This window comes from Calypte anna, chromosome 14, assembly GCF_003957555.1.
Source record: "Calypte anna isolate BGI_N300 chromosome 14, bCalAnn1_v1.p, whole genome shotgun sequence".
In the NCBI taxonomy this organism is placed as follows: domain Eukaryota; kingdom Metazoa; phylum Chordata; class Aves; order Apodiformes; family Trochilidae; genus Calypte; species Calypte anna.
In genome coordinates, this window is record NC_044260.1 from 7,567,772 (window position 1) to 7,583,263 (window position 15,492).

Here is a 15,492-nt window from a genome sequence, read left to right on the forward strand (position 1 = left end):
ATTTGGTGATTCAAATTTGATTTCTTAAACAGCTAACTTCAACATCACCTGGAACAGAGACTGAACACAGATTTGAAGCCAGATTCTGGCATAACGCACATGAGCATTTTCCTCTTTTTCTGAACCAGAGGCTTCTTTCAAAGCCAACACAAATGGCACCATGCTGCTCACATACCAAACACCCAACACCCTCTGCCTCCGATAGCTAAATGCTTATTTAGTTCTTCTGAGAAAAACAAGACTTCAGAACCTGGGAATTGCCATGAAAACCAGCATTTACCTTCTGGTCAGCTCCCTCTACAATATGGATGTCATTCCTGACACAGTGTTTGACAGAACTTCACAAAATTTCTCTTTGATCTAACCAAAATCACCCTGACTTCTGAGGAGCCCCGCTGGCTTTTTGATCCCCATCTTATTTATAAAGAATGGGCAAGAGACCAATCCAGTGTTTATCCTAGTCTATTTTATTTACAATATATACAGTTCCTACAGAAAATGATTTGTCACAAAGGATATTAAATAGGAAAAACACTCTGTAGCTTAGATCTGGGCACGGATGCTGACAGCACAGGACTTGCAGGACAGGCTGGTCCAAGCTCCAGTGGGATGCAGGGTGGGATGCTGGCACACCAGCTCCGAGTGGCAGCAGATGAGGTAGATCCAGTACATGGGAGGCACTGCAGGCTCTGCACGTCCTGCAGCTCTGCACCAGCCCCGTCCCTCCAACGTGTCTTGTGGCAGCACAGCTTTGTCCTGGTGTTGCTAAGCAAGCCTTGTGTGAAGGGTGTTGGCCATCACTCTCTACACAGCAACTACGTCACTGGTGTGATTTGCTTAGATTTCACAGAATGCTTTGGACTCCTTTAGGATAAAAGGCACTATGTAAACCTACAGGAACAACTCTTGCTAATTTCATAGGGAGAATTCAGATGGGCCATTAACATTATGATGCTTTGTACCATGAAATTACATCCTTATTGCTTAACTTTTATACTGTCATTAGCTTAATGCAGTCACTGTCTTATATTGTCCAAGTAATTAAAAAATCTGGATAAGATAGAGAAATCACAGTAGTTTTGAGGACTGTATGCTTGCAAATTTTTTTAGAATTAAGGAAACATACTGCATCTGAGAAAACCTCCTGTATTCCTCTCTTCTTCATAGGTGTGTGTTTCCACATTTAAATAACAAGTTACTTTTGCTCAAAAAAAAAAAAAAAAAAAAAAAAAATCATTAAACACTTCAGTTACTGAAAACTGCATAAAGAATCCCTTAATGTAAAGTGTTTTCAAATCTAGAGTGGGAAATAGCACAAATACCAAAGCTCATAAGAAACTTGTTATCTGAAAAATCAAAAGGTATCCTAAGTTTATTTTGTTAGTGATAGTTAGTTCTGAAATACGAATTATTGTGATTTCTTAAGATATTTCCTAAAAGCTGACAGCATCCCATAAATTAATGTAAAAACTTAAGTGACAGTTAGATACAAGCTCCATTTTTACATCAGTCTACCACATCATGAAATTCACAAAATATAATTAGGGCTTACTACTGCTGACCAGAGTGTCTGATCTCAGAAATATTTTTAATATAAATGCTGACATTTACTGAAAGCCTGAAGAGACAATTCAAGTACTAGAAAAACCATCACTTGGATGGTTTTGTAATTCTCACCAGTTTGATACAAATACAAATCAAAGGAAAACTTTGTCCACTTAAGGCATGCCATTTAAGCACTTCCCTCTACCTATAACCTGCACACTAAGATGACAAGAAAAAAAAAAAAGTAAACTACTTTGTTTTGACTGGAAATAAGAGACAGTTAAAAATACTGCAAGATGTAAATCAAAAAGAAATCCAAACATACCTGAAAATTGAGCAATAATTAAATTTACAAACTAGACTAATGAAATGTATCTCAAAAATTTAATTTAAAAACACTTGCTGGTGTTTTCAGTAATCACCAGAATTCATCTCAGAAAAGAAAGTATAAAAGCCATCACATGTACACAATCCCTACAAAATGTTTATTGGTAGGTCTGAGAAAGGGAAGCTTCTGAGCACTTCTTGTTTTGGTTACGAATACAGGGACACATTATGGTGGGAATCTATTATTCTATTAAGAGAGCTTACCTTTAGAGACTTCCAGATTTCACTTTACACCATATTATTAGGCTTGAGATCTGGACCACAGAAATTTTGTACAGGCAGGGAGAGTCAAGTCTACCACAAAGACTCTACTACAAGCTTTACAATCAAACTAGCAAAATATTTTTTTCCATTTGTCTTATTTGTACATGGCTCCTTCCTGGAAAACCTTTTCTTTGTTAAGCTCAGATGTGACTAGTTAGGAAGTTAAAAAAAAAAAAACAAAAGAAGAAACCAAACCAAAACCCACCCCCCCCAAACCCATTGAACAGAAAACCCCACAAATTTTCCCCAAAACAACCAATGAGGGTTATACAATTGTCAATACTTAAGAAAAAGATGACACACCTTTAGCAAAACCTCACAAATGAAAACATTTCCCAGAACTCTGTTTCCAAGGAGAGGAGAAATCTTCTTCAATGTCCATGTCATCACTCACCGAAGAAAAATTTTATAGAAAATTTTATTCAACATACAACATTTTCCAGCAAAAAAAGGCAATATACAGGAAGAGTTGTTGTACACTGCGGCTACAGAAACAAAATAAAATATTGGAAAAGAATGTAAAATTAGGTGTGAATTGCTGATTCTATCTTTACTGCACTCAAAACTAGACACGCGGCTGGCATTAGCTCCAAAAGAAAAGGAAGCAGTCTGGGGACTGAAATAAAACTACACACAATGAATATCAACATCAGTGAAATTCACTTGCAGACTCACCCAACAAAATTTACCTCCAAATGTTAAATTGTACATGTTCATTCATTAAATATACAATTGCATTTTTTCTTCTTTTTTCTTTTTTTTTTTTTTTCTTCCCATTTTATACAAAGTCAACAGCTTACTAAACACTAGTGGAGCATGCCCTCTGTGCTAAAAGGCTAGTTCTTGTGTTTTCCCCATCTCTTCCCATGTTAACTAAATTAATGGTATTTATAATCTGTTCTCTTGCTTTTGCCAACTTTTGAATGTCATTCTACTTGCCAGAGGATGGCATAATAAACCACAACGGTATTTATCAAGGGTTGAAAATTTAATAAAAATACCCAAATATATCTTTTTAGGACTCAGGGCATCCACTTGGCAAAATGGGATGCAAAGTAGTGACTAAATTAAACGAAAACTAGTTTATTAAAAAAGATTCTATGCAGCTGGAGGAGACAAAAATCCCGAATAAGTGCCAACAATGTACACAATGAAGTAGAGATTGCTATTTATTGATGATGTGAGTTTTTTGCATTTACAAATGCACAAAAATGTCATTTAAAGTATAACTGAAGGAAATAAAACTGATGTGAGTCTAAACATAAGACTTACTAGCTGCAGTGATGGTGAACACCATACCAGGAAGGGCAGCCAGCCAGCTTATGCCATCTATAAATGTACTACAGACAAATATTTTGCCAATGTCAACTGTTCTACTAAACTCTTCCCTCATTATGCTGACAATTGCCTCGCATTACGTTTACCATAAAATAACTCTCATTGGCATCCAAGCTTTATAAAAACACCTTCATTTTGCTCAAAAAGGGCAGTCAATAGATACAGAGAAGCCAAACTGAACAGCCTCAACAAAATAAAATTAACATCAGCAGCAAATCCTCTTGCTGAAGACTTCAGATATAGTGCACGTGTACCAAAGTTCTACAGTTGTTAAAAAGGTGCACACACACACTTATTTTTGTCCCTTGCCTTGACAATCTGGTTAAGTAAGTCAGTTATGGATTTTAATAGCTTTTTCAAGGTAAGTGTAGCGACTTCTCTTTGGGGCTTTATTGAAATGGTCAAGCCCTAGCCATGGCCTTGGATGAGACATGTTGCCTAGAAAAGAAAAGAGAAAAAAATAATGAAGTTTTAAGACAAAATTGGAAAGTTTCCTTTACACAAACTACTCTGGTGTGCCCTGTTCACAGTTAGCTAGAAGTCACAGGGTTCAGAAGATTTCAGAACAGTCCTACAGTTCACAGCCAACTGAACAGCTTTCCTGACAACTGCTTTACTTCCCATAACACATTTTACAACTGCTTCTGGATCAGATAGATGGTTTTTCCCCTCTCCAGTCACCTGTAGGAGTTTACAGCAGTGAAGTGTGTGCTGAAGCAAGAAAACCACTACTGTAATTTAATGGCCACAGGCACATCAAGGTGGCATCAGCACCATCTGAATATGACAGCCTGTAACATTTGCCATATTACAAGTAATCTCTGCTGCACTGTTATCCTTATTACCTGGTTTAAGTGAGAATATTTGTTAAATCCATGTAAAATGCAAATAATCAATTAATTATGAAACTATGTAACTGACCTGTATTTTCTGAGGGGAAAAAAAAAAGTCATATGTAGATTGTAAAGAAAACATAGTTTTTTCACTTGTGAAACTTAGTATGGTTTTATCTACTGCTAGTTTTTATGCAAAACCACAGTCCACATATTTCCTGAAAATGGGAAGAAATTCTCTTGTAAGATCTCTAAAATGCAAAGTATGAAATATTCTTTGAAGTTAAACAATAAAGGGAGAAACCAAACAGCCCTTCATCAAGAAAAGCACATGCCTACATTCAAAGCCATCAACTGCAACCACTAAAGCATAAAACACTTGGCCTTTTTCGTTGCCTGCACTTGCAATTTCGGATATATTTCCTTCAATCAAAATTATTTGTCTTTTTGTTTGACATAATGGTCAATGTCAAATATAAAAGAGAACTGCCAATCTTGCTGAGATCACTTGAACATATTTTAAAGAAAGAAATGAGTCCTACACTGCTAGCACCAGCAAAATCATTGCTAGAGAGCATCTTTGTAAAAGCAGAGGGACACTATTGACATCAGCTACGTCAATCAAATTAGAGAAAGTCAAAGCTTTGGTTCAATCAGTCCAGCATGTGTTCAAATTTGCTGTTTGTACAAACACAAGTTCCTCACCTTGAAATACTACTTAGATAAGAAAGCATTACTGTATCACATTATCAGACCATAGGAGAACTTCAGGGAGGGGGAATGAATTCTATAAATATCTATTATTCCAAAGAGGCAACTTACTGTGAACTCCCAAATTGAAATCCTTAAATATCACCTTCCCTACATCTCCTATAAACACTGCAAGTTCTCTCTTTTCCAGTTTCTGCCATGGTCTGTACTTTCAACTTGGTCTTTCATGATGTTTTGGCAATACTGACTCTGCTTTGCTCAGCAACTCCTACAGTTCATTTAAGACTATTGCCTTCCTCTGATTCACAGAACAAAATCAAGGACCCTGCCTACTCTGAGCACAAAGGAGAGTTTATCTGTCCATGGAGAAGAGAAAGGTCCACCTTGGAATTTGTCATCTGGAGCCCCCTCACAACTAGTGCAGAAAAAGAGGTCCGTCGAGTGACAGACTGCTCTGCTCAGATGGCTGATGCAGTTGCAGACATTCAAAGTTTTGGCAAGTCCTCTCATATTCACAATCATGAGCCACAAAACTGGCTGTGTAATATATCCAAATGAGAGGACTTTTTGCTAGGTTCCTGCAAAGTGCTCAATAATATTATAAGTCTAACACTCTGTGGGTTTTGAAACCAATGGACAGCTACAGGATTTCTGTACAACTGCTACATAAACCCAGAACATTGCTTGAAAAAATCAGAGAACGTCTGGCCCCAACATAAGCTGCCAACAAAAAAACAGAGCTCATAATTGTCAGAAAAACAGAACTGCAGAGAGCAAGTTGTCCTCAATCTTGTTTCTATCAGACAGAGCAGTTCACAAGAAGAAACACTCAGCTAAGCCTGAAAAAAACCAACAATCTGATGAATTCAAAGCTTTCAACAGAGCTCTGACTGAAGGTTCAGCAGTGCCGTTCTCAACTGAAACTCTCAGAAGATGCCTGTGTGGAACTCCTGAAGCCTGATTTCTCCTATGTGTAAATTCCTTGGAAAATAGAGTTTTAAATATCAGTCAAGTAAACAAGATGGTAGACCATCCACAGACAAATTCGGAACAGAGATGATTTGTAGCTTTGTGAATCACCTCTTAGGGAAAAGAAAATCTAAACAGCATCTTATCCATATACGTAATACTCAGATTCATGGAAGACATCAAGAATGAACAAGAAGTGTCTTCAATAAAACTGTGAATTCAAAGACCTATTTGCAACATACCTAATCTTATGAGAATGCATGTTAATATTTTTTAGTACACTCCAATAGCAATGTGAAAATCAAGCACAGATGACAGCAGACTGTCAATATAGATAACATGCAACTAACATAGTTATTTTCTTCTGTAAAGTATATTATACTGTTATTTGATCCATTAGGTCACTCAAATGCAAACTTTCAGATCACAAGGAAACAGATTTAGTTATTTATATGCCTAAAAATACATTTTCTCAGACTAACATACACACTTAACTCTTAAGTGTGCACACAAGTGCATATAAATGCTTGCTTAGTTAAAACATATAATGTATTTTATGTACAAAACCCAATTTTTCTGCACCCTCAGTTATGGATCACCACATCACATCACAACAACGCACAGAGCAGCTTCAGCAGGTCAAAAGAATTGGGGCTCAAAACTCACCAGGTTGGGGCTCAAAATCTTTCAAGTTCACTTCATACTCATCTTCATTGAGATATTGGTGTCGGCCCATCATTACAATTGCAAATTTAAACTGAGAAAAGGAAAGAAGAAACCTGGTAAGATAACACATTAAAATTAAGCCTTCAAATTAGTATCATTGCCTAACAGGTTGTTCTTCAGGGGTTGATCAAATCCCTTTTAAAATCAGACTCAACTATGGGATAAAACGAATGCTCAGGAAATCATGAGACCATCAGGAATGCTGTCTCCAGGTTTGGGCCCTACAAGGAAAAAGACATGGCAACAAACTCCAGTCAGTCCAAACTCCACCTACAGTCCATTAAGGCAGTTAAGGGGCTGGGGTCCATGGCACACAAGAAACTAAGAGCAATTGGTTTGTTTAGTCCAGAGAGGAAAAAGCTAACAGGGGCATCTAGTCTTCCACCTGCTGAAGGCTGTAACACAAAGCACTCTTCTCGACAGCTCCACAGCAAAAGGACAAGACACAACCATCACCAGTTGCAAAATGAAAAATTTTGGCTACACATAAGGGAAGCAAGTGTCTATACAATAACAGCAGTGATGCTGTAAAATATATGCAGCAGAATTTCCATCCTTGAGTGTTTTCAAATTGTAACTAGGTAAAACCCTGAGCAACCTCACCAGACTTTGCACTCGTTCTGCTCTGAACAGTAACCTAAAGTGGGTGGCCTCTAGAGGTCTAAACTTTTCAAGGTTACTTTACTTTAATGATTTGCTGAAATACTACTAATTTTTCTCAGAAAAACCTTTAAGACAAGCAACACCAGTATTGACAAAAATCTACAGTTAAGTCAAATATGTGGTGTTCCAACTCCTTACAATAAACACATTTATGGTCAACAATTGGCAATAAAAACTCCCCCAACTTGTCATTACCTTTTCAAATTCTTTTTCTTGTATGTCCAGCATTGTCTGAATTCGCTTCATAACCTCTCTGAAGTGTTCACCCTAAGAATTACAACAAGATATTTAATGTTATAAAAGACCTAGGGAAAAAAGCAATGCTGTTAATATTTCCTGCTTCAAGCTTCACTGAAGTATACTGCCTTAATCTCTCAGTTACTTATAAAATCGCACAAAATTGCAACATCATCCACTAAAGTAAGGAATAACAACTTGTTATAAAATTCATCAAGTCTATTTGAATCATCGTTAAGCAAACTGGCACATAAATAGACCAAGCACTGCTAGTGATACGTGCAACTCAGGTTAAAGTTCAGAAACAAATTTAGAAAATTATCAGCAAAATAGGAATCTGGAAAAAAAAATTACAGATCCTTCCTAAGCATATTATTTTTTAAAACCACTCCACTGTTGGGAGGGATCTGTGGGGGGTTAGTATTGTTTTGGCAGTATTTCAAGTCCCCATTTGATGCTGAATGTCTGCTTTCCAGATAATGCATAGGCTCACTGAAACACTATAATCTGTATATGCAAAAGTGAATTGAGACAGAAAATTATTTAACCATAAAAAGGCATATGTAGGGCAGAACCTTTTACACAGGAGCAGTATTTTCCTATACACTTCTTATACAAATAAATTTATTTGTCAATATTTTAAGAAATCATCATCAATATAAGCCCAAAAAGAGAAAAAGGGAGGAGTCGTGTACCTGGTGTATCCTCAGCAAGAATGGAATTCCAAATGTCCCAAAAACCTCTTTGTGGAAATGTGCCACTGTGATTAGCATCTCATTTTCTTTATCTATATCTACCTGGTCCAGAGGAATTTCCTAGATCCAGACATAAAAGGATAACTACAATCAGATAAAACTTTTCCAGAAAGGAACTTATTAAGTAACTAAAGGCATAATTGACTTACTGTTACTATTTAAAAAAAGAAAAGTCTATTTAAAAACAATTACAAAAACCATACTGTTTGACAGAGTTTTTTTTATTTATGAGAGTCATTCAAGCCTGGCATGACAGCATTTCAGCTTCCCCTACCCAGTAAATACTCTACTGGCTTCCCTTGCTCTTTTGCTTACTCTACTTGCTTTTTTGACACAAATCCACCACATGTAGCAGTAGCTGATAGCAGTATCACAGACCTCTGATTGCCTCCTCACTACAGTTTATATTGAAAACTTTTTTTTTTTTTTTAATATTTCTGATCTGAGGCAAGTTAACAGATTTCCATGATGAAATGTTTAGAAAAATCACATAAAGCACAAACTGAACTGAAAAAGAAACAAAGTAGTTTAGAATATTCAGGAAAGTGGGTTCTAAGCATATGCATTTGTATCATGACTCTGCAAATAAACCATGGAATTACTGCTAAGGCAGCAATAAAAAAAGGAAAAGATTTATAAATAATATCTTTTAAAATACACATATACTATCACATAATCTAGCTTGCTACAAGCATCACAGCATTTGAAACTCAGATTCCAGACAATAATTACCACTTGGGAGAGTTTCTTCTCTCAAAGTTTTCAAGTATGTTTCAGAAAGTAATATTTACCTCTATTCGAAACGTTCGACTTGTTGCAGGTGACAAACACTCTAACAGCTCATCTTCCTGATGGACACCAATTATTTTGTAACTTACTATTTCTAGCAGCCTTAAAAATAAACAAACAAGAGAAGCACTAGAAAAAATTTTATATATATATATAAATATATATAAACTAATGCAACATTTCCTTCTCAAATCTCGATAGGGATTAGTATAGTCAAGATGTAAACAGATACTGCTACTGTATTTGTAAAACTTAAAGTTCAGTCAGTAAAGTTACAAGTAGTTAAATTACTTCTGGCTCACATCACAAGCAGACAATACATGGAATTACAAGACAAAGGTTTTAAATTTTATTTAATTTAGAACTCTTTAAATTACCTCACTTTTAACTCCTGAGAAGTGAACAGCATGAAATGCTTGAATTGGAAATATTTATTAAGTTGTAAGTTTACAAATGCAACTGATGAAACTTATGCATCTAAGGGATGTAACTTCATGAAAAACAAAAGTAAATACACAACATTTATATTTTTAGTTATTTGTAAGAACTCTATTAACAATGTGAATCTGGAAGTTTTGTATTGTAAACGTAGCAGCAAACTTCATTTACTATTAACGCTTCCCACAGTTGTTTTAATCCTACAGATACTTTTCTGCATAAAACCCACATGATTGCAAAAAACCCCAAAACAAAACAAACAAAAAACTACACACACACACACACACAAAATCAAAATCTTCCAACTTTACCTTAGTTTCCCTGAACCTTTTTCAGAGAGTTCTACAACTTTTTTACATTCTTCTAACAGGTCCCGCACACACCCATGCTTATCTGGATATACTGTTATTTCCTACAGAATTTGAAACAGAAAAATCATTACCAAACCTGCAAATGTAAATGATGTCATTGGAGCACAGAATACAAGGGATTCTTCATCAAAAATTCATCTTTATAAGAATAACAATTACTAAAATAAAATCTATGTTATCTACAAGTTTTTGTTAAGAACTGGCACAATTTAAAATATTTTAAAAAGTAATTATTTTAATTAAAATTTAAAATATAAAAAAATTTCCACGGTGCTTTTTTTTCTTTCCTCTCTTTTAAACACAATGTACAACTTTGTTCTAGTTTTGTGTCCTTCACAGTGTGTGTGACTGTACCATAATCACAGTCACACCAGCTTTAACACAGGAATGACAGCAAGTGTGTAACAACCAACTCACCTCTTCCCTAAACTGGCTATTTAGCCATATGCATTTAAAACTTCTTCTGTTTTCAAAATCAGTTATTTTCATTTTGAGCTTGAGGAAGAAAAGAAAAATACTTTAGGCATACTTTGTATAGGGTAGAATGACTTTTTTTTTTATAATTCACATCAAGAAAAACAAAAGACTCTTACCTGTTGATAGTAAAGTTTTTTAGGTTGCCTAGGCTTGAAGAACTGGAGAAGATCTCTTAAAGTACCTTCATAATTATGTCTAAGAGGATTACCAGGGCCATCCCTATAACTACAGAAGGAAAACATAATCTTAAATATCTCCTTACAATCCATTACTTCTTGGTAAATCAAAGGATCAAGTTGATTTTTATTCCCGACTTCCAGTTTTATAAAATTGCTAGCACAGCCCCAGCAGCATTCCATATTCAGTGCTCTAGAGAGTTTTAAACACAGGTGAGCATATGGGAACAGAAATACCATTCACTGTGTGCTTAAATTCTCCTGGATGTTTACAAGCTCACCTTTAATGAAGCAGTAGGGTGGCAGACCTACATTCCTCTGAAACTACTGGTACAGCAGCACATGCTTTAGATTGTGAAAGGTTAATCTGTGGAGCTGTATGACACAGCAAATTCCAATGACCACAGCACTATAAAAAGCTACTCAAATTACAACAGGTTCATTGATGACGGAGAAACTTTATAATAAAGATGAATCTACATTTACATGAATACAGAAAGATGATGTCATTTTTGTATTATTTTGTAAATTTGCATTATTCCTGCAGCATACACACATACTAACATACTGTCCTCTGCCATAGTTTTATACAGATTCAAATCCAGTTTTAAAGTGGTATCTCAAGCACAGCTGTGTAACCAGAAATGCCCTTTTATCAGCTGTAGCTCTGAACTTGCTAGATCATAGTAATCTTCATGAAACCTTATTTGCAGCCTTTGGAGGGGAGAAGAGGAAGAAAATCAGTGAAGTAACTCCTGAATTTAAACCTGTAATATAAAAAATCCTGGTTTTATGTGCACTTATTTCTGCTCTCCTCCATTCTAGCAATCTCCAGTCACTGAAACAGCACATGCATGAGATTAATAATTTGTCCTATGTGGTAAGTTTTTGAGATAATTAATGATTCCAGAAATTTGAAGAGTGACCCTTTAAAGTGAATCTTCTTTCAATGACACTTACTAGAACTCTTCTAAAATGTGCAATTTGGTGAGGCTCTGGGGCCAGCCATTGCAATACTTTAATCTGTGTATGCAACTTGCTGTGTGTGCTAGAATGCTAACATTTCACTGCTATAGAATTAGCTTAACAACCTGGAAAAGCTACAAAGTAATTGCTGCCTATTCATATTTGGGCTATGTATTGTAAAGAATAGTTTAGAACACTAAGGAAACTCATCTTACCCTTGGGATTTGAAAAACTGTAATAGCATTGGATCCGTATTAAGTCTTTGTGCAACTGTCTTTGCAACCTGCAAATAAATTTTTTTGTAAGTTCTGGATAATTTCACTCTACAATCACACAGCCATTCCTTACACATCAAGAACATTATACTACTGAAATTCTGAGAAACCCACTAATGTCTACCTTCCCCATGGCAAAACTAGACCTGAGCAGCTGACACAGAATAAGATACACTAGGGGAAAAAAAAAAAGGAAACTGGTTTATTACAATAAATCACTGTCAGCAAAAGGCCACAAAATCCACAACAATAGCAGTACTCTTCTTTTGTTTGTTTGGGTTTTTTTTTGTTGGTTTGGCTTTCATTTGTTTTTGTTGTTGTTTGTTTTAATTATAGTATTATTAGGGAAATAATTGAGAAATGCTCTTAGGAAATCCCGACTTGTCTTTAATTCACTTAAAGGAAGTTAATTTTCTGGGTAATAAGCTATAAAGAACTTCCACTTAAAGTAAAATAATTAAATAAGACGAAGCCAACCAACAAAAAGCAGGTGATGAATACAGGGTAGGTAAAGTGATCCCTGACTCCCACTCTATAAGTAGGTGCTGAAGTTCCTGTCTCGATCAACAGGATCAGCTGAGTACTCAGATCACCATTTATGTTTTTCAGTTTCATTGACCCAATTTTGCTCTTCTAAATAGCCCTTGGTCAACATTTACAAACACAGCAGGCCTAACCTGCTAGTGCCACTGAGCATCAAACAGGACTGTGTGAAGAAAGCAAAGCAGTTTGGTCTACAAAATGAATATTGCTGGTGATACAAGTAGAGAATAGGTATCACCAGATTTCCAAGGTATTTTTCTTTTAACTGCTAAATGCGTTAAGCAAGTTTTACATGTCACTTAAAAGCAAATGGATGATTTCATTAGAATATCATTTTCCTGACAGAGCAGAATGGAATATCAATAAAGAATTATATTGTCAAATAACTCATTATTCATAAAATTGGGTTTTTTAGAGTATTTTCTTCTCATGAACATTAATGGCTTCCTTAAACTTCTCATTACTACTGTGCAAAAAGTGTACAAGAACAGATCTACTCTTCTCTAAAATAGGTATAATGTGGTTGGGACCTAATGCAGAATTTACTTTCAGAACAAGGAAACAAAAGCAGAGAAATAAACAGGACACATACCTGAAAGTAATTCATCCTATTGGATAAAGTAACAACAAAGCCTGGGTCATTTGGGATGGTTTTATCACAGAAAATGACATCCACACGATGATAGAGGTCTCGGAAGTACTCTTTAGCTGTTGGTAGTTCACTGTTATCATTTTCTGGGTCATCCCTACAAGAGCAAACAAATGATAACACCATTACATATCACATTGGTACACCTACAAGCAGTCAGGGCATTAAAAACATGTTCTACAGTATGTCAGTGACAGTTGAGAGGCACAGAAACCTTTTTAAAGAGCCACCACTCGTAGACAGTAGAACCACTGGAGCCAGTAGTGACCAACAGCCCTGGGTATTTCCTGGCTGTGCAAGGACAAGCGTGCTCACACGCTGTGCTCACTCAGTCCTCCAATTCCAGTCGTTCCACAGCAGAATTCCAGCAGGACTCTTCCCTCCCTCCCACCCTGGCACATGACTGCATGTCTGTGTTAATGCTGCCACAGTATTTCACACTCTCCTGCATGAACTGCTTTGCACAGAGGCTGGATGTACAACAGCCCTCCCTGAACCACACAAATAAAACAGTGGGCACAGATGCTGGTTTGGATCACTACTGAGTGGTATCCCTATCTTCTCAGTGGAGAAATAGCACCAGGGTACAAGCTGTGCACTTACCCAGGAGTCAGCAGCCAGCCAAAGGTGCATAACACCAACTGGGTCAACAGGGAATGCGAGTTCCAAGGCATGACATGAGATAGATTCATCTCACATAATCTGGGGTAAGAGTGCTGAAGATAGACTAGCTGGCTTCCACCCACTGTCAGCCCATGGAGAGAAACAGAGCAACAGTTGGGTGTGACCATCAGGAGTGAGAGCACAGAAATGCTGATTTATAGCCCTGACAAGCTTATGAAAGATCCCTTTAACGGATACAAGATGCAGGGGTTCTCCTTTTGCCTTGGAGAACACTCCAGTTGAGGCACCAGTATGCCCATGAGTCGCACATGCTCAGGCAAATCAGGAGCATCTCATCACCATGGACCAATATGAAACTTACTCTGAGCACAAGTTAAAGGAAAAAAGGGAAAGCAGTTTAGTATTAGGCTGAAATGAGCTCCAAGCCAAAAGCATTGTACAGTGGTAATGGTACAGAGCCTGAGATCTGAAACGCTGGTGTAGGCTCTTCAGTTTCTGAGTTCCAGTGGCTGCAAGGGAAAAACTGCAGAACTCAGCTGCATTACTGGATCACACTATTTTAGGATATTAGTTTTCTAAACTAGGATGAAACCTCTTTTCCTTAAATAATGTGGCATGTGATAACTAAAAAAAAAAAACACCAATATTTTTTCATTTCCCCTTTGAATAAACAAATGACAACTGCTGAGAACATGTCTACTGTTGGAAAATTACACTCTACCCTTGTTAAAAGTGCTAAGTTAAAGGATGTTCGGCTTTCACAGTGAATTAGGTGATTTAATTGCAATGATAAACTGTCCCCTTGAAATACATACTTTTGAAACACTATGATGTCACCATCCATGAGTTCATCAAGAGCTTTATCAAGAGATACATCATAGTCTTGAATCCTTTCTGTTAAATTGGGTTTAACTTCCTGCAATAAAGAACAAAAACGTTTGATGACAGAACAAAAGACCAACAACATCATTCACAATTGTATAAAAACTATCACATCAGGTAACTTCTATCTTCTTTCCACTGAAAGAAAGGGATATATACATATATATAAATTAAATGCTTTCTTAGCCTCACTGAAGTTACCCTAATTTTCAAAAGGATTTATAACTCAGCATTATTTTATTAGCACTGAAAATTTTCCAGTATTCAGAAGTGAGCTTTCTACTAGTGCAGCTTCCAGAGAAGAACACTGATTACGTTCATTGATTTTAACTGTGCAAAACCTGTGTTGCAATTCATTTGTCTTTAAAAAATAATAACAAATCCACATTAAAATGGTGTTTGTTTATTTATATATATGTACACACATATATATGTATATTGTGTCTTTATACTTGAGGGTTAATGCCCTGGGATAAAAAACACTTGTCTAAACAAACTGGAATCAAACTGCAACCTGGATCTGCACAGAGTACAAGCATGGAACAATTCTGCTTTTTAGCATGGAAGTGTGCACGCTCCCCTGGATCCACCAGAGAGACCAGCATGACTGCTAACAGAAATCACAGCTAAAAAAACCCTCTTACCACAAGAACAAGGCAAGATCTTCCTGTGGCAAGATCTGCACTCTTCACCACTCAATAAACTCAATAAATAAACCAGTTACAAATACTTCTCACCTCTGTTTTTGGACAAAAACATGTTAGCAGACTAAATATTTTGTTTCCTGACTTGTAACTTAGAATAAGCAGGGAGAAGATGAAACATTATCTCAAATTGCCAAAGGGTGTCACCACTGAAAATAAAATGGCTAACA

At 36.4% G+C, this 15,492-nt stretch overlaps 1 protein-coding gene across 1 annotated transcript in view; it reads right to left on the bottom strand.

The window, feature by feature from the left end:
* Window positions 1–2,950: 2,950 nt before the first annotated feature.
* Window positions 2,951–15,492, bottom strand: part of USP7 (ubiquitin specific peptidase 7) — a 62,448-nt gene continuing 49,906 nt past the window's right edge. The window contains exons 21-31 of the mRNA XM_008490327.2: window positions 14,552–14,652; window positions 13,056–13,209; window positions 11,861–11,928; window positions 10,620–10,728; window positions 10,444–10,521; window positions 9,967–10,067; window positions 9,220–9,319; window positions 8,369–8,488; window positions 7,632–7,703; window positions 6,714–6,804; window positions 2,951–3,972 (exon numbers count right to left, since the gene is read on the bottom strand). Of these exons, the coding sequence (XP_008488549.1) occupies window positions 3,866–3,972; window positions 6,714–6,804; window positions 7,632–7,703; window positions 8,369–8,488; window positions 9,220–9,319; window positions 9,967–10,067; window positions 10,444–10,521; window positions 10,620–10,728; window positions 11,861–11,928; window positions 13,056–13,209; window positions 14,552–14,652 (1,101 nt within the window). The 3' untranslated portion in view covers window positions 2,951–3,865. The remainder of the gene's footprint in view (window positions 3,973–6,713; window positions 6,805–7,631; window positions 7,704–8,368; window positions 8,489–9,219; window positions 9,320–9,966; window positions 10,068–10,443; window positions 10,522–10,619; window positions 10,729–11,860; window positions 11,929–13,055; window positions 13,210–14,551; window positions 14,653–15,492) is intronic.